Here is a 26,931-nt window from a genome sequence, read left to right on the forward strand (position 1 = left end):
CAGGCCACCTCCCGGCGCTCCTGGCCTCCACTGCCTCTCTCAGGGTACCTCCGGAGTTCCTGACCCCCACTGCTTCTCTGAGGGCACCTCCCAGGGCCCCTGGCCTCCACTACCTCCCTCTGGGTCCCTCCCGGCACTCCTGGCCTCCACTGCATCTCTCTGGGCACCTCCCGGCGCTCCTGGCCTCCACTACCTCCCTCTGGGTCCCTCCCGGCACTCGTGGCCTCCACTGCATCTCTCTGGGCACCTCCCGGCGCTCCTGGCCTCCACTACCTCCCTCTGGGTCCCTCCCGGCACTCCTGGCCTCCACTACCTCCCTCTGGGTCCCTCCCGGCACTCGTGGCCTCCACTGTATCTCTCTGGGTCCCTCCCGGCACTCCTGGCCTCCACTGTGTCTCTCTGGATACCCCCCGGGGGTTAGTGCCCTCCACTGCATTTCTCTGGACGGCTCCCGCAGCTCCTGGCCTCCACTGCCTCTCTCTGGGCACCTCCCATGGCCCCAGCCTTCCACTGCCTCTCTCTGGGCACCTCCCATGGCCCCAGCCTTCCACTGCCTCTCTCTGGGCACCTCCCATGGCCCCAGCCTTCCACTGCCTCTCTCTGGGCACCTCCCATGGCCCCAGCCTTCCACTGCCTCTCTCTGGGCACCTCCCATGGCCCCAGCCTTCCACTGCCTCTCTCTGGGCACCTCCCATGGCCCCAGCCTTCCACTGCCTCTCTCTGGGCACCTCCCATGGCCCCAGCCTTCCACTGCCTCTCTCTGGGCACCTCCCATGGCCCCAGCCTTCCACTGCCTCTCTCTGGGCACCTCCCATGGCCCCAGCCTTCCACTACCTCTCTCTGGGCACCTCCCAGGTCTCCTGGCCTCTACTGCATGTCTTAGAGCACCTCGCAGGGCTCCTGGCCACCACTCTCATCTCTCAGGGCATCTCCCAGGGCTCCTGGCCGCCAGTCTCATCTCTCAGAACATCTCCCCGTCCCCAGTCTCCCCCGGGCCATCCAGCTGCTTTTATTCTCTGGGCTGCGGGGCTGCCCTATGTCCCCTACCGCTGCGGCTTTTATACCGCACCGGAGCCCCGCCCAGCACTGTGTCGAGACCGCGCTCTCGGCTCTATCTCTATGACGTCACCTCGCCCTGTTCTACGGCCCGCCCCGCGCGGTGCTCGCTGGGAGCTGTGGTCCGCGGTGGCCCGCGGGGGACTCCCGTCTCCAGCAGGCCTCGCGCTGTCGCCCCCGCGCACACAAGATGGCGGCGCGGGCGGGCCGGGGCCGCGGGCGGTGAGGCGCGTGGGGGGCGGGCGGGCTGGCTGCCCCGCGGCCCGCCGCAGCCGCCATGACCTACACGGCGGAGCAGTTGGACGGCGTGCGGCGGTGAGAAGGGCCCGGGGCGGCGGGCCGGGAGTTGGGGGGTTTAGGGGGCGTATGGTGGGGGCCTGCGGTGTGGTGTAGGGGGTGAAACGGTGGCGGTAACCTTGTGTTCGGTTGCAGAATCAAGCGGTGTCGGAACTACTATGAGATCCTGGGGGTAGAGAGGGACGCCAGCGAGGAGGAGCTGAAGAAAGCCTACCGCAAACTGGCCCTGAAATTTCACCCTGACAAGAACCGCGCTCCCGGCGCCACCGAGGCGTTCAAAGGTGAGGGGGGGGGGATCGGCCCCCAAGCCCTAAGGCAAGGTGCAAAGCAGGGCAGCCTGCCTCCGCGCTGTGCCTGGCGTCAAGGCATCGCCCGGGCCCACCGATCGGTGTTGGGCTTAGAGACGGGCACGGACAGCGCCACAAAATCCTGCAGCTGCTCGGCGAGATTTGCCTTTTCATCCCCCGAATACAGACTGCCATTAGGAGCAAAGCGAAAAGTATCCCAAACCTCCTTCCTGGGTGCTGCTAGGGGTTCAGAGCAGTGCTTGGAGGTGATGCTGGCCGTGCAGGAGAGTGTGGTGTTGTGTAATCAATAGCTGCTCTGTGCTAGAAATAAAACTATCTTCATATATATATATACATATATATAGCTTCAGGCAGATGAGATTGGACTCCCAATATCCTGTGTGTGGGTTTTCAGCCATCCAGACCTGTGCCCACCATGTCGGTGTCTGAACTCTGTGACACCGTTTGCTTTTTCCATGCTGTCTGCAGCAGCCCTGCAAGGCAGCGTGAGGAGAAGAAGATACTCATCACAGTCCTGCTTAGTGGGTCCAGAGGAGGCTAAAACTATGGTGCAAGGGCTGGAACCCCTCTGCTGTCAGGACAGGCTGAGAGGGCTCACAGGATGTTAGGGGTTCGAAGGTACCCAAAGAGATCATCTAGTCCAACACCCCCACCCCGCCAGAGCAGGACCATACAACCTAGCTCATGTCACAGAGGAATGCATCCAGTTGGGCCTTGAAAGTCTCCAGAGAGGGAGACTCCACAGCCTCTCTGGGCAGCCTGTGCCAGTGTTCTGTGACCCTGAGGGTAAAGAAGTTCCCCGTTGTGTTGAGGTGGAACCTCCTGTGCTGCAGCATACATCCATTGCTCCTTGTCCTATCACAGGGAGCAAGTGAGCAGAGCCTGTCCCCTCCCTCCTGACCCCCAGCCCTCAGATATTTATGAACATTTCTTAGATCCCCTCTCAGTCTTCTCTTTTCCAGACTACCCAGCCCCAGGTCCCTCAGCCTCTCCTCGTAAGGCAGCACTCCAGTCCCCTTAATCATCTTCGTTGCCCTCTGCTGGACCCTCTCCAGCAGATCCTCTTAAACTGGGGAGCCCAGAACTGAATGCAGTACCTGAGATGAGATCTCACCAGGGCAGAGTAGAGGGTTGGGATTATTCAGCCTGGAGAAGGCTCCAGGAAGACCTTAGAGCAGCCTTCCAGTATTTCAAGGTGGCTACAGGAGAGCTGGGGAGGGACTTTTTTAGGACAAGGCAGGGAGTGATAAGATGAGGAGTGATGGCTTCACAAGCTTGATTTAGATTAAACCTTAGGAAGAGATTCTTCACCAGGAGAGTGGTGAGGCACTGGAATGGGTTGCCCAGGGAAGCTGTGGAGGCTCCAAGCCTGGAAGTGTTCAAGGCCAGGCTAGAGGGGCCCTTGAGCAAGGTGTTCCAGTAGGAAGTGTCCCTGCCCTTAGCAGGGGGTTGGAACTAGATGATCTTTAAGGTCCATTCCACCCCAAACCATTCTATAACACTATGAATAAGGAGCTTTTGAAGGTCTTTGCTTTATGTTTTGTGCCAGGGTTGTATTTCTCAATGAACCATCATGGTTGGACTCAATGCTCTTAGAGGTCTTCTCCATCCTAAACAATTCCATGATTCTGTGAGCTTGTTTGCAGCCCTGTTATGTCACAGATAAAGGAAGAAGGTGAATCAGTTGAATACTGCTGGGTGGTTTGAAGTGTGAAGCAGAAATGCTGTGCAGCCTCACAGGTTCCCAGAGCAGCTTGGAGCCTGGTTCTGCCTTTCAGTTAGTCTCAGAGGTTATTAACTTTGTGTTAGGTGGCTATGGAGGTGCTCTTTGGTGTGATAAAATGTTACATTCTCACTCAGTCTCTTGACTGTTGTGGCTCTCTCACCTCAGCTTTACAGATATTTCAACTCCCTGCATCCTCAACACTTTTGTCTTTCTCCTGCTGTCAGCCCTAGCAGGATGTAGGGTTCCATCACAGGTGATAATGGTGCCCTGACACCTCATTCACAAAGGCAGCTCCTTCAGAAGTGACTCAGTCTTGGGTCAAGCACACATTTCCTAGGCCTGTTGGGGCTTTTTTAATTCCTCTTCTTATCTAATATCTGGAAATACTGTGTGATACCATACTGCTCCTAGTATCAGGTGATGGAACAAGAGGAAATGGCCTAAAATTGTGCCAGGGGAGGGTTGGGTTGGAGATGAGGAAAGATTTCTTTGCTGGAAGAGTGGTCAGGGATTGGCACAGGCTGCCCAGGGAGGTGGTGGAGTCCCCATCCCTGGAGGTGTTCAAGAAATGTGTGGCCATGGCACTTGAGGACATGGTTTAGTGGCCACGGTGGGTGGGTTGATGGTTGGGCTGGATGATCTCACAAGGTTTTTCCAACCAAAACAATTCTCTGGTTCTGTGAATCCCAAGGGCCCTTGAGGATCATTTGGTCCAACCTTTATTGGTCTAGACAAGCACAGTCTAGACAAGCTGGTCCAGCACCTTGTCCAGCTGAATCCTAACAGTGTCCAATGCTGGGGACTCCACCACTTTCCTGGGGAGGTCATTCCCATGGCTGATTACAGGCTCACAGGATGTTAGGGGTTGGAAGGGACCTCTGGAGATCCTTGAGTCCAATCCCCCTGCCAGAGCAGGACCAGAGAATCCAGCACAGGTCACACAGGAACACATCCAGACAGGGCTGGAAAGGCTCCAGAGAAGGAGACTCCACAACCTCTCTGGGCAGCCTGTTCCAGTGCTCTGTGAGCCTTACAGTGAAGAAGTTCTTCCTCACATTGAGGTGGAACTTCCTGTGCTGTAGCTTACCTTGCTCCCTGTACTATCACAGGGCACAAGTGAGCAGAGGCTGTCCCTGTCTCCTCCCTCCTGACCCCCAGCCCTCAGATATTTATATGCATTGATTGGATCCCTCTCAGTCTTCTCCTCTCCAGACTGAACAGCCCCAGGGCTCTCACCCTTGCCCCATAAGGCAGTGCTCCAGTCCCTTCAGCATCCTTGTGGCCCTCCACTGGACTCCCTCAAGTAGATCCCTGTCCCTCTTGAACTGAGAAGTCCAGAACTGGATGCAGTATTCCAGGTGGGGCCTCACTAGGGCAGAGTAGAGGAGGAGAACCTCCCTGGATCTGCTGGACACACTGCTCTGAATGCAGCCCAGGACCCCAGTGGCCACCAGGGCACATTGCTGCCCCATGCAGAACTTGTTATGCACTAGACTCCCAGGTCCTTCTGCCCAGGGCTGCTCTGCAGCAGATCACCTCCCAGCCTGTCCTGCTGCAGCTTATTCTTCCTTCTCTGGTGCAGGGCTCTGCACTCATCCCTGTTGAGCCTCATTAGGTTCCTCTCTGCCCAGCTCTCTGTTTTGTCCAAGTCTCGCTGCATGGCTGCACAGCCTTAGGAGTCTCAGCCAAGCCTCCCAGTTTGGTACCATCAGCAGACTGCTGTTTGTCCCTGGTGTGACCAGTCCTCCTCCTGTGCATTCCCTCTGCAGCCATAGGCAATGCCTTTGCAGTCCTGAGCAACCCAGAGAAGCGCCTGCGGTACGACGAGCTGGGCAGCGAGCAGGAGCACCTCAGCACCGGCCCCGCCAGGCACTACGACTACTACACTGAGTTTGAAGCAGACATTACACCAGAAGAAATATTCAATGTCTTTTTTGGGGGGCACTTCCCTACAGGTCAGTATCTCTGCACTGAACTGCCACTGCCAGACCATCAAGGCAGTTGAGCTTCTCTGGGTGCTGCTGGGTGGGTTGATGATACACCTGGGAAGAAGAACAACTGCTTTGCAGTGACTCTTTAGAATCATAGCATCACAGAACTGTCAGGGTTGGCAGGGACCTCAAGGATCAGCCAGTTCCAACCCCCTTGCCAAGGGCAGGGACGCTTTCCACTGGATCAGGTTGCCCAGAGCCACATCCAGCCTGGCCTTAAAAACCTCCAGGGATGAGGCTGCCACCACCTCCCTGGGCAACCTGTGCCAGGCTCTCACCACCCTCATGGGGAAGAATTTCTTCCTCACATCCAATCTGAATCTCCCCACTTCTAGTTTTCCTCCATTCCCCCCAGTCCTGTCACTCCCTGACACCTTAAAAAGTCCCTCCCCAGCTTTCTTGGAGCCCCCTGCAGATACTGGAAGGCCACAAGAAGGTCTCCTGGGAGCCTTCTCTTCTCCAGACTGAACAGCCCCAACTCTCTCAGCCTGTCCTCATAGGAGAGGTGCTGCAGCCCTCTGCACAGCCCTCTGCTCATCCCTGTGGCCCTTCTCTGGCCCTTTTCTCCCATCCCAGCTTTTTATACCTGGAAGAGTTTCCTTGAGGCAGGATTTAAAGTGTGGATTCATCAACATAGGTTGTCAAAGCCCAGCACTGCTCTCCAGGAACGCACCTGGAAGAGAGAGCTGCCAGTGGGGCCCTGGCTGTTGCTGCAGGGGGAAGTTCTCAACCTCCCACTCTCTCATTTAAAGGTTCTGCCAGTAATTTTAGGCAGGAACATTTCAGCCTGGCACGGGGTTAAGCTGTTTGGTCCTTGGGTAGGCAACATTTTAACATCAGCTGTAGCTGGAAACCTTTCTTTTTCTTGCTGCCTTCATTGCCTCCATTGTCTGAAGCCAAAAGTGACATGGGGGGTAAAATAGGTGTGATGGAGGAAGGGTTCAGAGGTGTCTTTGCTGGTAGTGCTGTTCTTGGGACACTTTACAGCGTGGCAGCAGCTCCTGGCACGGTGATCTCAGTGCCCCTGTAACAAGTGGAACACAGGAGATATTTTGGCCTGCAGCAGCTTGCATCTGGGAAAGAAATTAAAACTCCTTAGCCCAGAAAGTGATGCCAGGCAGCTGTTACTGGATATACAGTGTCCAGTAACAGCACTAGATTCTTCCCTACCTGTAGCACCTCTGTGTGTGTCTCAGCCCTGCCCTGGCTTTTGTGTTTGCAGTAAAGCTAGGAAGGTCCTGCAGGATGAGTGGAATACAGGTTTGGGTTAAATCTGAAAGGCAAGGGAAGCTCAAGGATCTTCCTGGCAGTATCTAACAAATTGCCTTGCCACTCTTGTAGTCTTTCTCACCTCTAAGATATAAAGTACCATCCCCACCACTTACTACAAGTAGTATGTACAAATAGTGGTTTAGAAGCTTCCCATCACCTTAGTCTATGTGGGAGCATCATGCAGTTCAGAGCATCTCAGCTTGCTTTCAAAATGTGGTTGATCAGTTCTAGAATGCCAGCATGGTGGGGTTGGGAGGGACCTCTGGTGATCACCCAGTCCAACCTTCCTGCTAAAGCAGGGCACATGCAGTGGCTTGCCCAGGAGCACAATTGGCCAGGGGGGGTTTGGAAGCTCTCCAGAGAAGGAGACTCCACAACCTCTCTGGGCAGCCTGCTCCAGGCCTCCAGCACCCTCACACCAAACAAGTTTCTCCTCCTGTTTAGGTGGAAGTAGAGAAGTTTTCCCTTGTGTGCAAAGTGAGCCAAGTTCAGCATGGTAATTCCACACTGGGTTGATAAGAGGACAAGAAATTGAAGAGTTGGGAGGATTCATTATCAATAGATACCAATCCAAGCTGAGGTATGATGAAATTGAAAGCCGCCCTGCAAAAAAGGGCTTGGGAGTGTGGTGGATGAGAAGCTGGGCATGAGCCACAAATGGGCACTTGCAGCCCAGAAGGCTAATGGCAGCCTGGACTGCATCCAAAGCAGCATGGCCAGAGATGGAGAGAGGGGATCCTGCCCCTCTGCTGAGACCTCACCTGCAGTGCTGTGTCCCAACTCTGGAGCCCTTAGCACAGGAAGGACTTATATCTGCTAGAGCAGGTCCAGAGGAGGCCACCAAGATGATCAGGGGGTTGGAGCAGCTCTGCTATGGAGACAGGCTGAGGGAGCTGAGGGTGTTCAGCCTGGAGAAGAGAGGGCTCCGGGGAGACCTTAGAGCAGCTTCCAGTACCTGAAGGGGCTCCAGGAGAGCTGTGACTTTTGACAAGAGCTGGGAGTGCCAGGATGAGAGGGAATGGATTGAAGCTTGAGACCTCAGAGCAGCCTTCCAGTACCTGAAGGGGCTCCAGGAGAGCTGTGACTTTTGGCAAGGGCTGGGAGTGCCAGGATGAGAGGGAATGGATTGAAGCTTGAGACCTCAGAGCAGCCTTCCAGTACCTGAAGGGGCTCCAGGGGAGCTGAGACTTTTGGCAAGGGCTGGGAGTGCCAGGATGAGAGGGAATGGATTGAAGCTTGAGACCTTAGAGCAGCCTTCCAGTACCTGAAGGAGGCTACAAGAAGGCTGCAGAAGGACTGTTTGCAAAGGCCTGCAGGGACAGCACAAGGGACAATGGTTTGAAATGAGAGAAGAGCTGATTTAGATTGGATGTTAGGAGCAAGGTCTGCACCATGAGAGTGGTGGAACACTGCAGCAGGTTGCCCAGGGAGGTGGCTGAGGTCCTGTCCCTGGAGATATTCAAGGTGAGGCTGGACAGGACTCTGGGCAACCTGATCTAATGGAGGATGTCCCTGCTGACTGGAGCAGGGTTTGGATTAGATGACCTTTGGAGGTCACTCCCAAACCATCCTATGATTCAGTGTTGAATGACAGAAAGAAACTTCCAAGGAAGAAATTTGCCTTCTGCCAGCCAGCCTTGTTTGGGTCTGTGTTGGAGCTCTGCCTGCAAGCATCCTGAGACCCTTGGGAAAATCTTCAGCCTAGCAACTAAACAGATGCTGTGACCACAGCAAAGGTCACTTCCTTCCAGGCTTCTTGCTGAACTCTTTGAGCAACTCAGAGAAAGGACACTGTAAGGGTATAAAATGAAGTGACATCATTGCCAGGGCTTATAAATAGCTGTGCAGTTCTGGTGGTGTGATAAGGCCACAGACTGCAATTCCCTAACACAAAGACATTCTGTATTGCAAAAGGAGAGCACAGCTGTTATTAAGATACTCATATGGTGATAAAAATCAGAGTTGGGGCTTCAAATCCAAGCAGCAACTCTTTGCTCAGTTTAGAGTGGTTAAAAATAACTCAGCTGCAGTCAGTGCTCAAGAAAGGAAATCCTGAATTGTTCCTTTTTACTCAAAACATTTGGACTTTAAATCTCTTTCCTTAGAGAATCACAGAATGGGGTGGGTTGGAAGGGACCTCTGAAGGTTGTCTGGTCCAAGCCCTCTGCAGTCAGCAGGGGCATCTTCTACTAGGTGAAGATGCACAGAGTCTTGTTGAGCCTGACCTTGAGTATCTCCAGGGTTGGGGCCTCAACCACCTCCCTGGGCAGCCTGCTGCAGTATTCCACCACTCTCATGGTGCAGAACTTGTTCCTCACATCCAATCTAAACCTGCTCTGTTCTCCTTTCAAACCATTGTTCCTTCTGCTGTCACTGCAGGCCTTTGCAAACAGTCCCTCTGCAGTCTTGTAGCCTCCTTCAGGTACTGGAAAGCTGCTCTAAGGTCTGCCTGGAGCCTTCTCTTCTCCAGGCTGAGCACCCCCAGCTCCTTCAGCCTGTCTGGTAGCGCATCAGACCCTTAATGGGAAGGTCGTGAGTTCAAGCCTGCAGTGGGCAGTAGTGTCCTTCCTATTCTAGTTATGAGGTCTGTGGTGACAGGTTGGACTCCATGATCTTTGAGGTCTCTTCCAACCTTAGGAATACTGAATAGGTTACTGTCCTCACACCAGAGGTGCTCCAACCCCCTGACCATTTTCACAGCCCTCCTCTGGACCCACTCCATCAGGTCCGTATCTCTTGTGTTGAGTGCTCCAGATCTGGACACAGTCCTCCATGTGAGCTCTTCCCAGAGCAAAGTGGCAGAATCACCTCTCTCCATCTGCTGGCCTTATTATAAAGTGATGAAGTGAAACTATTAATAGCTTGAAGGCACTAGAAATGAATGTGGGCAACCATATTCGGTCATTATGAGACTATAAATCATGCCTTGAGTCTGGTGAAGCAACTGAATTCTGCTCAGAGCCTGGGGATGCAGCACCAGCTGCAGCCTTGCAAGTGAATGTGACAACAGTAGTGTTCACAAGCAAAATTACAGCCTGTTTCTGCAGTTTTGAGTTCAATTAAGGTGATCTTGGGGCAGGCTCTTCCATATCTCTGCTGCACATTTGGGAGCGACAAATCTGTTCGATGTGTTTGTGCTTTTCAATCCCAGCCCTGGTTCAGGTGGTCTGCTCTAAGCCTGGATGAGCAACTGGAATGCCAGAGCACTGGGTGAGTAGCAGCAGGAGGATGGACATCACAGCTGTCTCTTGGTTTCTTTTCCCCAGGAAATATCCACATGTTCTCAAATGTAGCCAGAGACTCACACTATTACCCACGGCGGCACCGAGCTGAAAGAGCGTGGACACAGGAGCAAGAGGAGGAAGAAAACAGGCCACAGGTAGCCAGGAAGAGGGATCACAGAATCACACAATGGTAGGGGTTGGAAGGGACCTCCACACATCATCCACTCCAACTCCCCTGCCAAAGCAGGGTCACCCAGGGCAGGTCACACAGAAGCACATCCAGGAGGGCTTTGAACGTCTCCAGAGCAGGAGACTCCAAAAGCTCTCTGGGCAGCCTCCCTTGGGCTTAACTATTTCCCTAGGGTGAGAGGTCCATTTCTGCATCTGAAGCCAGGGCAGACTTTCCCATCCATGTTGCAGCCAAAATGTTTTCAGAAGTAACTGGATTGTCCTTTATTGATCACTGCTTTACAGATTCAGTGTACTGGTAGGCTCACAGGCCCTGGAGTTTCTGTCACTGAGTGTTTTCTCTGGTGGTTGCTTTTTGCAAACTCCAACAGCTTGGTAATCCAGCAGCAATTAGTCTGATTGTGGACTGACAATGGATATGACAGCACTGACCTGTCCTTCTGGAGCAATTCATCCACCACATCTGCCCAGGTGCTGCCTAAGCTTCTTCCCACCTGGGGCAGAATGGATTTGGGTTGCATTCCTACCATCTGAAACCTCCAGATGAGACACCAGGTGTCATTTGCTGCTGCCACACATACTCACATGCCAGCTGGCTTGGGATAACCTTCCTCTGGGGGCAGTCTGTTAACCTGAGATCATTCTCATGGGAAGATGAATTTTTCCCCATGTGTCTCTTCCAATCAAGCTCTGAAAAGCCTTCATCCACAGCTAAGCTAAGGCAAAGGGATCCTACTTACTACTGCATCAGGCATCCTTGCTGCTCTCCCAGGGCAGAGGGCAAAGCCTAAACAGGGGCAGGTTATATTTTGCTCCTGCCTAAGAAAAGGAATTTTAGAAGCCAGTTTAGAACCAAAGACAGAAGTAAACTTCTGTGTTTTCTCTTCAGTGTTTTTTCCACTCTTTTGTTCTACTGAATTCATCCAAACAATAAAGCCCCAGGTCACACTATGTAGGGTCTCTTAACCCTTTATTTCTCAGCCAATTCATCCAGTGGTGGGAAAGGAGATTTGAGATTTTGAGAGTGCAGGTAGCAGAGCAGAGAAGATGCACAGAAAGTGCTGTGCACAAAGAGGGGTTGCAGCCTGTTCCTTCAGGCTGGGCTGTCAGCTAATCACTGACAGCTACACCACTGTGGACATATGTTGCCTTGTGAAGGAAGCCCAGCATGGGGGGGGGAAGACCTCTTAGGATCATAGAATCACAAAATTACTTAGGTTGGAAGGGACCTCAGAGATCATCTCCTCCAACCTCCCTCCCATGGGCAGGGACACCTCTCAACTAGACTTGGTTGCTCAAGGCCTCATCCAGCCTGGTCTTGAACACTGCCAGGGAGGAGGTATCCACAACCTCTGGGCAGACTGTTCCAGAGTCTCTCCACCCTCCTCCTGGAGAACTTCTTCCTAAGATCCACTCTAACCCTGCTATCCCTCAGCTTCAAACCATTCCCCCTTGTCCTGTCTCTAGACACCCTCATGAAAAGCCTTCCTGTAGGCTCCAATCCCACCCCCTACTAAAGCAGGGCACCCACAGCAGCTTGCCCAGGATCACAATGACCAGGGGGGGCTGGAAGCTCTCCAGACAAGGAGACTCCACAACCTCTCTGGGCAGTCTGCTCCAGGCCTCCAGCACCCTCACACCAAAGAAGCTTCTCCTCCTGTTTAGGTGGAACCTCCTGGCTTCCAATTTATGCCTGTTGCCTCTGGGCACCACTGACAATAGTCTGGCCCCAGCCTCTTGCCCCCCACCCTTTATCTCTTGCTGGCATTCATCATATCCCCTCTGGGGCTGCTCTTCTCCAGGCTCAACAGCCTCAGGGCTCTCAACATTTCCTTCTCACAAAGATGCTCCAAGTCTCCTCAGCAGCTTTGTAACCTCCACTGGACCATCTCCAGCAGTTCCCTGGCTCTAAAGGCAAAGCTGTAGGTGAAAGAAATATCATGGGAGAAGGGCTTTAAGGATTTGAGGGAGATGACAGACCTGCCAAACAACCTTTACTGATCATCTCAGAAAACTCTTCCAGAGCTGTTTGGGAGTTCTGTCGTCCTCCTGCCATCCAACACCGCTTCCTCATTTCTTTCCTTTCGGTTCACATTTAGCCATCTTTCTCTGAGGAGAGGCATCTTTTTCCCATCTAGGCCTTCTCTTGACTAATCATTGCTGTTCTTTCCAGAACTCCTACTCTGCATTTCTTCAGCTGATGCCTGTTTTCATCATCATCGTGGTGTCGGTTGTAACTCAGCTGATGGCCACCAACCCGCCCTACAGCCTCTTCTACAAATCGTAAGTCACTTGCAAACACCTGCCTCTGGTCCCCACTCTCTGCTGCAAGGGAGCTAGATGGGAAGCTGGGTTTGATGGCAGAGCCTTGGTGTCCTGTTCTGCTCATGCTGGAGTTTTATTTAGAATAAACCTTTATTTAGAATAAACCAAACCAGGTTGGAAGAAACCTTCAAGATCATCATGTCCAACCCATCAACCAATCCAACCCACCCAAACAGCTAACCCATGGCACCAAGCACCCCATCAAGTCTCCTCCTGAACACCTCCAATGATGGTGACTCCACCACCTCCCCAGGCAGCCCACTCCAATGGGCAATCACTCTCTCTGTATAGAACTTCTTCCTAACATCCAACCTAAGCCTCCCCTGGCACAGCCTGAGACTGTGTCCTCTTGTTCTGGTACTGGCTGCCTGGGAGAAGAGACCAACCTCTGCCTGTCTACAACCTCCCTTCAGGTAGTTGTAGAGAGTGATAAGGTCACCCCTGAGCCTCCTTTTCTCCAGGCTAAGCAACCCCAGCTCCCTCAGCCTCTCCTCATAGGGCTGTGCTCCAAACCCCTCACCAACTTTGTTGCCCTTCTCTGGACTCGTTCCAGCAAGTCAACCTCCTTCCTAAACTGAGGGGCCCAGAACTGGACACAGGACTCGAGGTGTGGCCTAACCAGTGCAGTGTACAGGGGCAGAATGACCTCCCTGCTGGCCACACTGTTCCTGATGCAGGCCAGGATGCCATTGGCCCTCTTGGCTGCCTGGGCACACTGCAGGCTCATGTTCAGCCTACTGTCGACCTTCGTTTGTAACTAAGGCAATACCTTAGGGCTGTGCTGAGGAGTTCTTCAGAACGTTATGGCTGTGAAGTTAATCTGGAGGTGCTGGGAAGGTGTCCAGAGAAGGGCCACGAGGATGAGCAGAGGGCTGGAGCTGCTCTGCTCTGGAGACAGACTGAGAGGGTTGGGGTTGTGCAGTCTGGAGAGGAGAAGGCTCCCAGGAGACCTTCTTGTGGCCTTCCAGTATCTGCAGGGGGCTCCAAGAAAGCTGGGGAGGGACTTTTTAAGGTGTCAAGCAGTGACAGGACTGGGAGGAATGGAACAAAACTAGAAGTGGGGAGATTCAGATTGGATGTGAGGACGAAGTTGTTCCCCATGAGGGTGGTGAGAGCCTGGCACAGGTTGCCCAGGGAGGTGGTGGCAGCCTCATCCCTGGAGGTTTTTAAGGCCAGGCTGGATGTGGCTCTGGGCAACCTGATCCAGTGGAAAGTGTCCCTGCCCATGGCAGGGGGTTTGGAACTAGATGATCCTTGGAGGTCCCTTCCAAGCCTGACAATTCTGTGAAGTTAACTGTGGTGAGCTTCACTGTACTACTGTGTGCTGAACAAATAGAGGCACCCAGCCAGAAAGCTTTCTCAGCTGCTATGAAATGGTTTTTGCATGGTGATACAGCACCAGGAATGTGGGTGTAGCTCAGCAGTCTCTGGTTTACCCAGCCCCAGGGCTCTGTGGGCCACCACTGAGGTTCCCAGGCTCAAGTGATTAAAAAATTAAGCCAGTGGTGTGCAGTATAAATCCAAATCTCCTCTGGAATGCCACTGGCAGAACTGTCAGGCTTCCCAGGTCATTAAAGCTCTGAAATGCCCAGGTTTAACATCTCTAAAGTACTAGTCCCAGGAGCTGCAGGGGCAAAGTGGACTGCCCAGCTCTGAAAGCACAAGGAGCACAACCAGGCCTGCTGTCATCTGAGCCTGTGAGGCTGAAGACTGCAGATTAGGAAGAAATTCTGTACAGTGAGGGTGGGGAGACACTGGCACAGGTTGCCCAGGGAGGCTGTGGATGTCTCTTCCCTGGAGGTGATCAAGGCCAGGTTGGATGAGAACTTGAGCAGCCTGGGCTGGTGGGAGGTGTCCCTGCCCATGGCAGGGGTTTGGAACTGGATGATGTTTAAGGTCCCTTCCAACTAAACCATTCTATGAACAACCCCTCCTGCTCTCAGCATCCTGTGGTGGGATGAGGGAAACTCTGTAGTGGGGAAGAGCTTGGTTCAGTCACCTCCACTGGCTCTGTTTGTGATAGCAGTGGGAATGAGCAGCTTTTGGAGGAGCTGCTGCACACAGGAGCTGCAGAGCGCTCCAGACACTCCCCTTGCTCCCTTTGGGCAGCAAAAAGTCCTTGGGTTTAGGCTGATGTCCTTTGCACTGCCACAGCAGCTGAGTCTTACTCTGTACCACAAGATGTCAGTGTGTAGACCTGACACAAAAAGTCGAGGGTGGAGCTTTTTGGGGGGTGGTTTGGTAGAGGTTTTTTTACTTCTCTTTTTGAGCAAGTGTTTTTGCTATCTGTGCCAGTCCCATGTGGAACCTCCCACGCTGCCCCTGGAGCAGCTAATCTCTCCTGCTTCCCTTCATTCCTTCCCCGTCTGCTGATCTGAGATAGTCAGGTCTAAGCCTGGGACACAGCCTGCTTCTCCAAATCATACCCTTAGAAGCCAGTGGCAGCCTGAAAACTGAAATAAACAGTTTATGTAAAGGGAGCAACCCCTCTGAGAGGCAGAGAGAAGGGCCAGAGGAGCTGAGGGGATAGAAGGGGCAAACTAGATCCCACTGGGCAGTGTAACCTTTGTGTTTTGGCTGCCTGCCCCTTTCTCTGGGCAGCCATTTGCAAACCTGCCTGGGAGCCTCTGCTCAAATTAGGCCATGTGGTATCAGAGCATGCTTTAACCCAGTGGCTGTGCCAGGGGGCCTGATTCTGCCTACAGGATGTTCTCTGGGATACTCCATGCCCCACTTCACTTACTTTTATTTAGAATAAACCAAACCAGGTTGGAAGAGACCTTCAAGGTCATCATGTCCAACCTATCAACCAATCCAACCCACCTAATCAACTAACCCATGGCACCAAGCACCCCATCAAGTCTCCTCCTGAACACCTCCAATGATGGTGACTCCACCACCTCCCCAGGCAGCCCATTCCAATGGGCAGTCACTCTCTCTGTATAGAACTTCTTCCTAACATCCAACCTAAGCCTCCCCTGGCACAGCCTGAGACTGTGTCCTCTTGTTCTGGTGCTGGCTGCCTGGGAGAAGAGACCAACACCCACCTGTCTACAACCTCCCTTCAGGTAGTTGTAGAGAGTGATAAGGTCACCCCTGAGCCTCCTCTTCTCCAGGCTAAGCAACCCCAGCTCCCTCAGCCTCTCCTCACAGGGCTTGTGCTCCAAACCCCTCACCAACTTCGTTGCCCTTCTCTGGACTCGTTCCAGCAAGTCAACCTCCTTCCTAAACTGAGGGGCCCAGAACTGGACACAGGACTTGAGGTGTGGCCTAACCAGTGCAGTGTACAGGGGCAGAATGACCTCCCTGCTCCTGCTGGCCACACTGTTCCTGATGCAGGCCAGGATGCCACTGGCCCTCTTGGCTGCCTGGGCACACTGCAGGCTCATGTTCAGCCTACCATCAACCAGCACCCCCAGGTCCCTCTCTGCCTGGCCACTCTCCGGCCACTCTGACCCCAGCCTGTAGCACTGCATGGGGTTGTTGTGGCCAATGTGCAGAACCTGGCACTTGGATGTGTTCAGTCTCCTGCCCTTGGACTCTGCCCATCTGCCCAGCCTGTCCAGGTCCCTCTGCAGAGCCTCTCTACCCTCCAGCAGATCAACTCCTGCCCCCAGCTTGGTGTCATCAGCAAATTTACTGATGATGGACTCAATGTCCTCATCCAGATCATCAATGAAGATGTTAAAGAGCACAGGGCCCAGCACTGATCCTTGGGGCACACCACTGGTGCCTGGCTGCCAGCTGGATGTGGCACCATTCACCACCACTCTCTGGGCTCAGCCTCCAGCCAGTTCCTAACCCAGCTCAGAGTGCTGCTGTCCAAGCCATGGGCTGACAGCTTGGCCAGGAGTTTGCTGTGGGGGATGGTGTCAAAGGCCTTGCTGAAGTCCAGGTAGACCACATCCACAGCCTGCCCCACATCCACCAGGCAGTCACCTGAGCATAGAAGGAGATCAGGTTGGTCAGGCAGGACCTGCCCTTCCTAAATCCATGCTGGCTGGGCCTGATCCCTTGGCCATCCTGTAAGTGCTGTGTGATTGCTGATAGCCCTAAAGGAAAGGGCACCCCCCTGAGTCTCCCCTGATTTCATGGAATTGCTTTGGTTGAAAGAGAGGGTTCAGATTTTCAGGTCCAGCAACACCCACACTGCCAGGTCACCACCCAACCATGTCCCTCAGCACCACATCCCCACAGCTTTTAAAGGCCTTCTAGGCATGGGGACCCCACCACTTCCCTGGGTAGCTTCTCCCAGTTTCTATTTCTAGTAAAGGATTCAGAAACTGGGGACATCCAGACCACACTGCAGTGTGTCCTAAGCAGTATGGAGGCTCTTTCCCATTCCTCTAATCTCTACCTTTGCTACTAACTCCCATGGATCTCTGGACCAATTTTACCACAAGTTACCAGCAGGTAGAAGTTGGTGGAACCTTCATTCACAGATTCATAGAATGGTTTGGGTTGGAAGGGACCTTAGAGATCATTCAGTTTCACCCCCCTGCCATGGGCAGGGACACCTCCCAGCAGCCCAGGCCTCAGCCAGCCTGGCGATGAACACCTCCAGGCAGGAGGCAGCCATAGCCTCCCTGGGCAACCTCTTCCAGTGTCTCCCCACCCTCACTGGAAGGAATTTCTTTCTAATCTCCAGTTTAAGTCTCCCCTTCTCAAGCTTCAATCCATTCCCTCTCATCCTGGCACTCCCAGCCCTTGTCAAAAGTCTCTCCTCAGCTCTCCTGGAGCCCTTCAGGTACAGGAAGGCTGCTCTGAGCTCTCCCTGGAGCTTTCTCTTTTCCAGGCTGAATAGCCCCAACTCCCCCAGCCTGTCCCCATAGAGGAGGTTCTCCAAGCCCTCTGATCATCTTCATGGCCTCCCCTGGACTTGCTCCAGCAGCTCCAGGTCCCTTTGATGCTGGGGGCCCCAGAGCTGGATGCAGTGCTGCGGGTGGGGTCTCACCAGAGCAGAGAGGGATGAACTTTGCTGTTACGCTTTGGAAGTGTCTTGACTGAGCTGCTGGGGACAGAGTGGTTGGGAGGAACACTGCCGGCCCAGAGCCAGTTCTTTGTAGATCTCTCCAACTGTTAGCTATTTCCCTGTGGTTTGATGTGGGGGAGGGGACCTGAATCCTCTTTGAGGTGCACAGCTCGCTGTGCCGGGGGCTTGTAATTTCCCAGCTGGGTGGCTGAGGGAGCTGTGGCCCTGCAGAAAGTCCCTGTAAAGAAGCAGTAAATATTGCCCTCTGGGAATGTGGGTATGGAGAAACATCTCTCTTTGATTCCTTTGCTTTTGGACTGCTAAAAGCTCTTCTTTCTCCACGCTGTGTTGGCAGGTCCATCGGCCACGTTATCAGCAGAGAAACAGAGAACTTGCAGGTGCCTTACTATGTTGATAAAAACTTTGAGAGGAACTACCAAGGAGCAGAGCTTCAAGAGCTCGAGAAAACAGTTGAAAAAGATTACATAGACTATATTCAGACCAGCTGCTGGAAGGAGAAGCAGCAAAGTAAGTTCTTTTAGTCCCAAGTGTCTGCCTGTGACCCCTGGGTGGCTGTGAGGGCTCCGCTTGACAAAGCACTGCTAAGCTTAGCCTCACTTCCCAGTGCTTGTAACAGCTCCAGCCTTCCACTGGTGTTTCACACATCTGCTCTGCACACTCAGTTTTGCTGTTGTTGAGGGGCTGTCAAAATTCATTGTGGTACTCAGCACTGGTGAGTGCTGTGTCCAGTTCTGGGCCCCTCAATTCAAGAAAGATGTTGAGTTGCTCAAAGGTGTCCAGAGAAGGGCAACAAGGCTGGGGAGGGGTCTGGAGCACAGCCCTCTGAGGAGAGGCTGAGGGAGCTGGGGTTGCTTAGCCTGGAGAAGAGGAGGTTCAGAGGCTTATTGCTCTCTACAACTACCTGAAGGGAGGTTGTAGCCAGGTGGGGGTTGTCTCTTCTCCCAGGCAGCCAGCACCAGAACAAGAGGACACAGTCTCAAGCTGCACCAGGGGAGGTTTAGGCTGGATGTATTCTTCCCAGAAAGAGAGATTGGCCATTGGAATGTGCTGCCCAGGGAGGTGGTGTAGTCACCATCCCTGGAGGTGTTCAAAAAGAGACTGGATGAAGCACTTAGTGCCATGGTTGAGTCGATTGGATGGTGTTGGGTGATAGGTTGGACTGGATGATTGTGAAGGTCTTTTCCAACCTGGTTAATTCTGTATTCTGATTTGGGGAGACAAGTAGAAAGGAGATTTCACCAGCTGAGAGAGTTCTTTTTCTTCCACTCAGTTTTGTTTATCCTGGAGTAACATGTAGTGATGTTTTAAATGTAGAACCAAGCCCTGAGAGATCATTAGGGCTGGAAAAGATCTTCAGGCATCAACTATTCCACGTTCCCCTTGCTGGAGCAGAATTATTTTTGCTTCCATGAGAAGTTTAGCTTAACTTTCCCAGCAAAACCTCTCATCCTTTCACTACAGGCCCTTCTAAACAGTCCCTCCCCAGCCCTACTGTAGCCCCCTTCAGCTACTAGAAGGCCTCTCTAAGGCCTCCCTGGAGCCTTCTCCAGGCTGAACAGCCCCAACTCTCTCAACCTGTCCCCCCAGAAGAGCCCACAGCCTGTGCAGGTGCTTTTGTTGGTCCTGCAGAGGACTGTGCCTGGTGTCAGTTTTCAGAGCATGCTTCTGTGCCTGTGCTGTGAGCTCATTTGCATTTTCTATCTTTAGATGTGTTTGAGATCTTCTTTCCACCAGAGTCAAGATTGTCTTTTAAAAACAAGAATTGAATAGAGGAAAGGAGAACAGAGAAATGTGAGCATTCAAAGATGTTATGCTCCCATCAGGCCTAAGGCAGTCAGTGGCATGTTTTAACCCCATGTTGTAGCACTTGTGAGGTGGCACTGAGACAGCTCACTGCCAATAGAGCAAATCCCTGCTGCTTTTGGAGCTGTACAGAATAACACAGTCCCAGGATGGTGGGGTTGGAAGGGACCTCTGGAGATCATCCAGTTCCACCCTCCTGCTAAAGCAGGGCACCCACAGCAGCCTGCCCAGGAGCACAATGGCCAGGGGGGTTTGGAAGGTCTCCAGAGAAGGAGACTCCACAACCTCTCTGGGCAGCCTGCTCCAGGCCTCCAGCACCCTCACAGCAAAGTTTTTCCTTGTGTTCAGGTGGAACCTCCTGTCCTGTTTCTGGGCACCACTGATCAGTCTGCCCCCATTCTCTTGCCCCCCACCTATTATCTTCTGCTGAGCATTGCTCAGATCCCTTCTGGGGCTGCTCTTCTCCAGGCTCAACAGCCCCAGGGCTCTCAGCCTTTCCTCCTCACAGAGATGTTCCAGGCCCCTCAGCACTTTTGTAGCCTCCTCTGACTCTCCAATAGTTCCCTGTCTCTCTTGAGCAGCTCTCAACAACATGGGCAACAGGCAACAGGGTGTGCAAGGCTGTGAGAGATAGTTTGGCAGAGAGGTAGGGAGATGATCCATCCAGCAGGGAATGCCAAGTGATGCCTGCAGAACAGGGCTCCTTGGATGCTTTCTGCCCTTAGAGACTGCATTAGTCACATGCCTGCAGATGCATTTGCAAGGTTCACAATTAGCAGTAGCCTGAGGAGACCACTGTAATTAACCCCCCCCACATCTGCACAATGATTACCAGGCCAGCAAGCAGGTAATGAGCTCAGCAGAGGCTCTGCTAACCTTGGTCCAGCTGGGATGGTAAAAATAAACTGAATGCCAGACAGAGTGCTGGGGAAAAGGTCTCTGGAGGTGTTGAGACAGCTCTGAGTCAGCTGTTGCTTCATCACTTTGGTCCATTAAAGCTTGTTGGAGTGTTTTAACTTCACATGGTCAGCCCATTCTGGGCAGTTGAAGGCCTATTAATAGGACTTTTGTTTACTGAAGGTGCATTTCTCCTTAGCACCAGCAGAATGGCCATGGATTGGTTAGCTAGGAACAGATTGGGTTTGAAAGTTGTTTAGGACTTCAAGGGTGCTACTGGTTTCCAGCTACCTGAGTGAGCTTCACAAGCAATTGGTATGTCAGTGTCTGGTTCAGCCAGCTGCTGTTACAGTGCTGCCCTAGACAGGCTTCCTCCCTTCCCTGCAGAACAGTGTGAAAGCATAGAATAGAATCACAGAATGGGGAGGGTTGGAAGGGACCTCCACAGTGCATCCAGTCCAACCCCCTGCAGTCAGCAGGGACATCTCAGGATGCTTACAGGCAGAGCTCCAACACAGACCCAAACAAGGCTGGCTGGCAGAAGGCAAATTTCTTCCTTGGAAGTTTCTTTCTGTCATTCAACACTAAATCATAGGATGGTTTGGAAGGGACCTCCAAAGGTCATCTAGTCCAAACCCCTCTCCAGTCAGCAGGGACATCCTCCACTAGATCAGGTTGCCCAGAGCCCTGTCCAGCCTCACCTTGAATATCTCCAGGGACAGGACCTCAGCCACCTCCCTGGGCAACCTGCTGCAGTGTTCCACCACTCTCATGGTGCAGAACTTGTCCCTCTAAATCAACTCTTCTGTCATTTCAAACCATTGTCCCTTGTGCTATCCCTGCAGGCCTTTGCAAACAGTCTCTCTGCAGCCTTCTTGTACTGGAAAGCTGCTGTAAGGTCTGCCTGGAGCCTCCTGTTCTCCAGACTGAACACCCCCAGCTCCCTCAGCCTGTCCTGGTAGCAGAGGTGCTCCAGCCCCCTGATGCTTTCTGTGGGCCTCCTCTAGACCCACTCCATCATGTTGACTTCTGCTGACAAGATAATGAGAAATACCAGCCATTTCTCCTGAAACCTTTGCTGTGTTCAAGTACCAGAAGCACAGCCCAGGTTCTTTCTCCAGGAGGTGGTCCAGCTGTGGTAGCACAACTCTGAAGTAAGGCTGCAGATTGCTCTGAGTTGTAGCAAATACAACTGAAACCAAGAGAGAGCTAAGGATCTGTTGTTGGCATTTGGTATTCTAGGACTTGGTTCAAAGGAGCAATTCCATGTAGAGGACTGAAAAGCACAAGAAACCTACCTGACAGGATGAGTGCTGTGAGGACTGCAGGCATTTAGAGTGGACAGGGTTGCCCAGTTGGAGAAATGTAAATGAAGATTCTTCCCTGCAGAACTCCAGGGCTTCTGGACTGGGAGACATTTACCAGAGCTTGAGTTCTGCTGCAGGCTTGTCAAGGCTCTGGGCACTCCTTGAGTGGCATTTTAGTTCAAAAGCCTGAAAATTGATTCCTGATCTGAACTGAAAGGTTGAGGGCTGGCAATTCCTAAAGCTTTTCAAGCCATAGGAGATGGGTTAAATGGCTTTGCATGTCAGTGGGACAGGGACAGAGGACCTAAGATGTGAAAGGACCTATTGAAGCTCTTTCCACTCTGAATTATTGTGTAAAATGAGGTGGGCTTGGGAGGTGTGGAGAAGCCCTTTGAGAAAGTGGAGTGTCACCAGGCAGCCTGTGCTGAGGGGAAGTTCTGACCTTTGCAGAGACCAATTAACTGTGGCCCTCTGAGGTGCATCTAATCCTGCAGCTGCATTGTTCTGCTGGGAGAAAGCTGGCTGAAGGTTTCCTTCCCTCCTCAGCAAAAGGAAGTGCTCTGAATTACTGAGGGAAATCAGTTTGAATGGCTGGGGGGAGGGACATAACTGAAACAATGGAATTATTTCAGGCTTGTGCCACTTTGGAGAAGGGGGAAGAGCAGGCAGAGTACATTCAAGACTGTGCTGTTAATGAATGGGCACAGAGGCCTTTCAGCCAGCTCCCTTGGGTCCTCCCATCAGTGCTAAAGCAAATAAATGAGAAGACTTTCTGATGACTTCTGGGCAAAGCAAGAGTTGGAGTTCTGAGCAGTTGCAATACCAAAGCCCCAGTTGTCTCTACCTCAAAAGTATGCAGAATGCACCTGCCAAAAGACTTGTGGTTAAGGGTCAGGTGGGCAGGGCTGTGTCTGGCAGAGCCTGCATCACTTAGTCAGCTGCAGGCAGCTGACACAGCCCCAGGGAAGAGCCAGGAGGATCCTTCCCCCCTGGCTTGTCACTCTAACACCACTGGCAGGTGCAGAGTGACCCCCTCTGCCAGCCTGGGGAGATCTCATGATGAGATCTAGCTCAAAGGCAGATAGCAGTATCACCCCAGTGCTGTAGAAGACCAGGTGGTGTCCTGCTCCCCCCTCTTCCTGCAGTTACTCTAACCTGATCTGGTGTGGGGTGTCCCTGCCCATGGCAGGGGGGTTGGAACTAGGTGATCCTTGTGGTCCCTTCCAACCCTGACTGATACTGTGATATTATGATTTTAAAGCAATCACCTGCTCTTTATAAAATCATAGAAGGGATTGGGCTGGAAGGGACCTCCAAAGCTCATGCTGTCAGCAGGGACATCCTCCCCTCCAGCAGGCATCTCAGAGCCTTGTTGGCCTTAAGTATCTCCAGGGATGGGGCCTCAACTACCTCCTTGGGCAACCTGTTGCAGTGTTCCTCCACCTTCATGCTGCAGAACTTGTTCCTAACATCCAATCTAAATCTGCTCTGCTCTCATTCCAAGCCATTGTCTCTCATCCTGTCCCTGCAGGCCTTTGCAAACAGTTCCTCTGCAGCCTTCTTGTAGCCCCCTTTAGATACTGGAAGGCTGCACTAAAGTCTGCCTGGAGCCTTCTCTTCTCCAGGCTGAACAACCCCAACTTCCAGCCTTTCCTCATAGCAGAGGTTCTCCAGCCCTCTGATCATCTTGGTGGCCTCCTCCCTGAGGTTCATGTTCTTCTTCTGTTGTGGGTCCCATATCAGGACTCAGCCCTGCAGGTGAGGTCTCAGCAGAGCAGAGAGGCAGGATGCCCTCTCTCCATCTCTGGCCATGCTGCTTTGGATGCAGCCCAGGCTGCCACTGGCCTTCTTGGCTGCAGGTGCCCATTGCTGCCTCCTGTCCAGCTTCTCATCCACCAGCACCCCCAAGTCCTTTTCCACAGGGCTGCCATCTATCACCTCACCCCCCAGCCTGGATTGCTAATGAGTATTGTTCCAACCTAAGTACAGTCAGCTTAACCACAGACCTTTGTTTTAAGGCCATCAGCTATTCTTTAGTTCATAGTATCATAGTATCAGTCAGGGTTGGAAGGGACCACAAGGATCATCTAGTTCCAACCCCCCTGCCATGGCCAGGGACACCCCACACTAGATCAGCCTGGCCAGAGCCTCATCCAGCCTGGGCTTAAAGACCTCCAGGGATGGGGCCTCAACCACCTCCCTGGACAACCCATTCCAGGGCTTCACCACTCTCATGGGGAAGAACTTCCTCCTCACATCTAGCCTGAAACTCCCCACCTCCAGCTTCATTCCATTCCCCCTAGTCCTATCACTACCTGAGATCCTGAGAAGTCCTTCCCCAGCCTTCCTGTAGGCCCCCTTCAGATACTGGAAGGCCACAATTAGGTCACCTTGGAGCCTTCTCTTCTCCAGACTGAACAGCCCCAACTCCTTCAGTCTGTCCTCACAGGAGAGGTGCTCCAGCCCTCTGATCATCCTTGTGGCCCTTCTCTGGACACCTTCCAGCACCTCCAGATCCCTCTTGTAATAGGGGCTCCAGAACTGGACACAGTACTCCAGGTGGGGTCTCACCAGAGCTGAGTAGAGGGGGAGGATCACCTCCCTTGCCCTGCTGGCCACACTTCTCCTGATGCAGCCCAGGATCTGATTGGCTTTGTGGGCTGCAAGTGCACATTGAGAGCTCATGTTGAGCTTCTTGTCCACCAGCACCCCCAAGTCTCTCTCCTCAGGGCTGCTTTCCAGCCAGTCACTGCCCAGCCTGGATTTGTGCCTGGGATTGCCTCGACCCAGCTGCAGGACCCTACCCTTGGTCTTGTTGAACCTCATGAGGTTGGCTTGTGCCCACCTCTCCAGCCTGTCAAGGTCCCTCTGGATGAACATCATTTCAAATCTCATGTGACTTCTAAGCCATACTTTTGCACTCTGCATTTTCTTTGTAGACAGCAATAATATCAGTCTTGGGGCTTGGTTTGGTTGTTGCCCTGCCCCAGTGCACTGCTGGGGAGGGTCATTTCTACCTGTTTGAGTTTCCAGGCAATTATGGAAGTGCTGCTTCCCCAAGCAGCCAACCTGGTTGAACCTGATGGCCTCTCCTTAAAGAGAAGGTGAGGCTCAAGAAGGCTTTGGGGGATGTTCCTGCTGAGTGCAGTGGGGGTTAGGCTAGATGACTTTTGGAGGTGCTTTCCAGCCCAAACCATGCTGTGACTCACCCTAACAAGCATTTTTTTGCCCTTCTTTCAGAGTCTGATTTGTCCAACCTGGCCAAGCTGTACAGAGACGAGCGGCTAAAGCAGAAAGCAGAATCCCTGAAACTTGAGCACTGTGAGAAGCTCTCCAGTCTGATTGGAATGCACAAAGGGGGCTGAGCCTGGCAGACACCTTCTGGACTTGTTATTTATTGCTGGCTTAATTTAATTCCTTTTTTCTTTCCTTTTGATTTTCCTCTGCCTAGAAAAGGGAAGGAGTCTGTTGTAAAGAACCTGAGTACGTGGTTCCTTCTGCGTGTAGTGCAGAGCTGGGCCCAGCTGAGCTCTAGAGCTGGTGCCTGCTGTACCATGGACACTGTACACACTAGATTGGGTTCCAAGGACCAGTGGCACTTTGTACATTAATCCCTTGGGAAACACCCTTAGTTTGGAAGCTGTCTCCATCGCTGGTCTGTCTGCCACCCAGACTCCCCAGGAGAGCAGCCCAGCGCCTTTGCTTGCTGTGTTTGACAAGGACCTGCAGTTCACTCCATCCCCCAGCAGCTGACTGCAGCAGCCTTCTCCTGCTGACACCACCTGGGCCTCCTTGCTTCTACCAGAGCTGTTTCTTCTGCCAGCATCACAGCCAACCCTTGACTTGGAAGAGTCAAGCAACCTGCTGCAGGTGAGCACCCCAGTGGGCTCCCAGCTCCCCCTGACGCCACGGATGGAACCCTGTCCCTGTCTGACTGGGGGCCTTGGGATGTAACCACTGGAGGGCCATGGGACACAAGCATGTCCTCACCTGACTGGAGGGCCATGGGACACAAGCATGTCCTCACCTGACTGGAGGGCCATGGGACACAAGCATGTCCTCACCTGACTGGAGGGCCATGGGACACAAGCATGTCCTCACCTGACTGGAGGGCCATGGGACACAAGCATGTCCTCACCTGTCTGGAGGGCCATGGGACACAAGCATGTCCTCACCTGTCTGGAGGGCCATGGGACACAAGCATGTCCTTATCTGAGAGCCATGAGCTGTAAACCACTGGAGGACCATGGGGCACAACCCCCCATCCTTGTCTGGCTGGAGGGTCATGGGATGTTAACCACTGGAGGACCATGGGGCACAACCCCCCATCCTTGTCTGGCTGGAGGGCCATGAGCTGTAAACCACTGGAGGGCCATGGGGCACAACCCCCCATCCTTGTCTGGCTGGAGGGCCATGAGATGTTAACCACTGGAGGACCATGGGCTGCAGTCCTGTCCTTGACTGACTTTGAGCTATGGGACTAAGCCCATCCTTGTCTGGCTGAGGGCCATGGGATGTATCCACTGAGGGACTATGGGATGTAATGGTGTCCTTGTCTGACTTTGAGCCCCATCCCTGCCTGCCTGAGGGCCATGCCTGTTCCCTTCTGTGGTGACACAACGGACTGAGATGCCAGCAGGTGAGAAGCTGAGAGCCTGTGAGCTGCACCATCTCCAGTGTCTGCCAAACTGTAGAGAAAGGACAACTTGTGTTTATGTCATCTTCTCATGGGCCTATTTTTCAGCTGGCTGTTTCACTCTGATTTGGTTTTGTCTGCAGACTCTTCTGTTGCAGCTGTTACAGGGGTCCTGCTTCTGTTTGTTTGGTTTTTTTCTGGTACAGTTTTGATGTAGCACATTTTTACTCTGCTGAGCAGTTCTGGATGTTTCAATGTTAGTACTGTAAAGAAAAAGCTCTGTGTAGTAGTGTCCTGTTTTTTCTTGATCCTCCTTTGAGAAGCCAGGCCTTTAGAGGCAGGTTGAGGATGGCTTATACTGGGCAGCAGCAGGGAACAGTGTTACTCCATCTGAGCACTGTCCCTGAGCCACTGTCTCTGGGGGGATGCCACATGTGAATGAGAGATTCTCACAAAGGCCATCTCCAGGTGCTGCTGGCACTGCAGGTGCAGGCTTCTGCCCTCCAGCCCTGTGTGGCAGTAGCTGTGCTCCCCTCTCCCTCACAGAAGGGCCCTCTGTTAACGCTGAGCTAGGCTCTTCTTACCCCCAGTCCTAAAACCAGCTGTGAGTAGCACAGGGTGGCCTTGGCTTGAACCTAGGGAACAAAGTGCTCAAAAGTTTGAGAAGTGCCAGAATTCAAACTGCCTTTAGGTAGGGCTTAGGCTTCGGGTCTCCACCTGCCTGAGGGGGGTGGTGCAGTCACAGAGCAGTGCTCTGCCCAGTGAGGATGATTTGCCAGTGCGGTGGCACAAGAGGGCTAGGACTGAGGACAGGGAATTGGGACCACTGGTGCCAGAACGTGTCCCCTTTGTGCCCCTGTCCCCTTCATTACAGCAGTGGGAGGCTGGGCACCAATCAAAGCAGGCC

The 26,931-nt window shown here is 53.0% G+C and overlaps 1 protein-coding gene across 1 annotated transcript; it reads left to right on the plus strand.

Moving 5' to 3' along the window:
- Positions 1-1,255: 1,255 nt before the first annotated feature.
- DNAJC18 (DnaJ heat shock protein family (Hsp40) member C18) lies at positions 1,256-26,310 on the plus strand. The gene is made up of 7 exons (XM_068157680.1): positions 1,256-1,371; positions 1,489-1,634; positions 5,157-5,342; positions 9,917-10,029; positions 12,237-12,346; positions 17,716-17,888; positions 24,629-26,310. Exons 1-7 carry the CDS (start codon positions 1,334-1,336, stop codon positions 24,751-24,753), a joined length of 891 nt encoding a protein of 296 aa, XP_068013781.1. The 5' UTR covers positions 1,256-1,333; the 3' UTR covers positions 24,754-26,310.
- The last annotated feature ends 621 nt before the right edge of the window (positions 26,311-26,931 follow it).

This window comes from Melanerpes formicivorus, unplaced genomic scaffold (genome assembly GCF_026170545.1).
Source record: "Melanerpes formicivorus ecotype bairdi unplaced genomic scaffold, bMelFor1.0.p_v2 SCAF_2, whole genome shotgun sequence".
NCBI classification, from domain to species: Eukaryota; Metazoa; Chordata; class Aves; order Piciformes; family Picidae; genus Melanerpes; species Melanerpes formicivorus.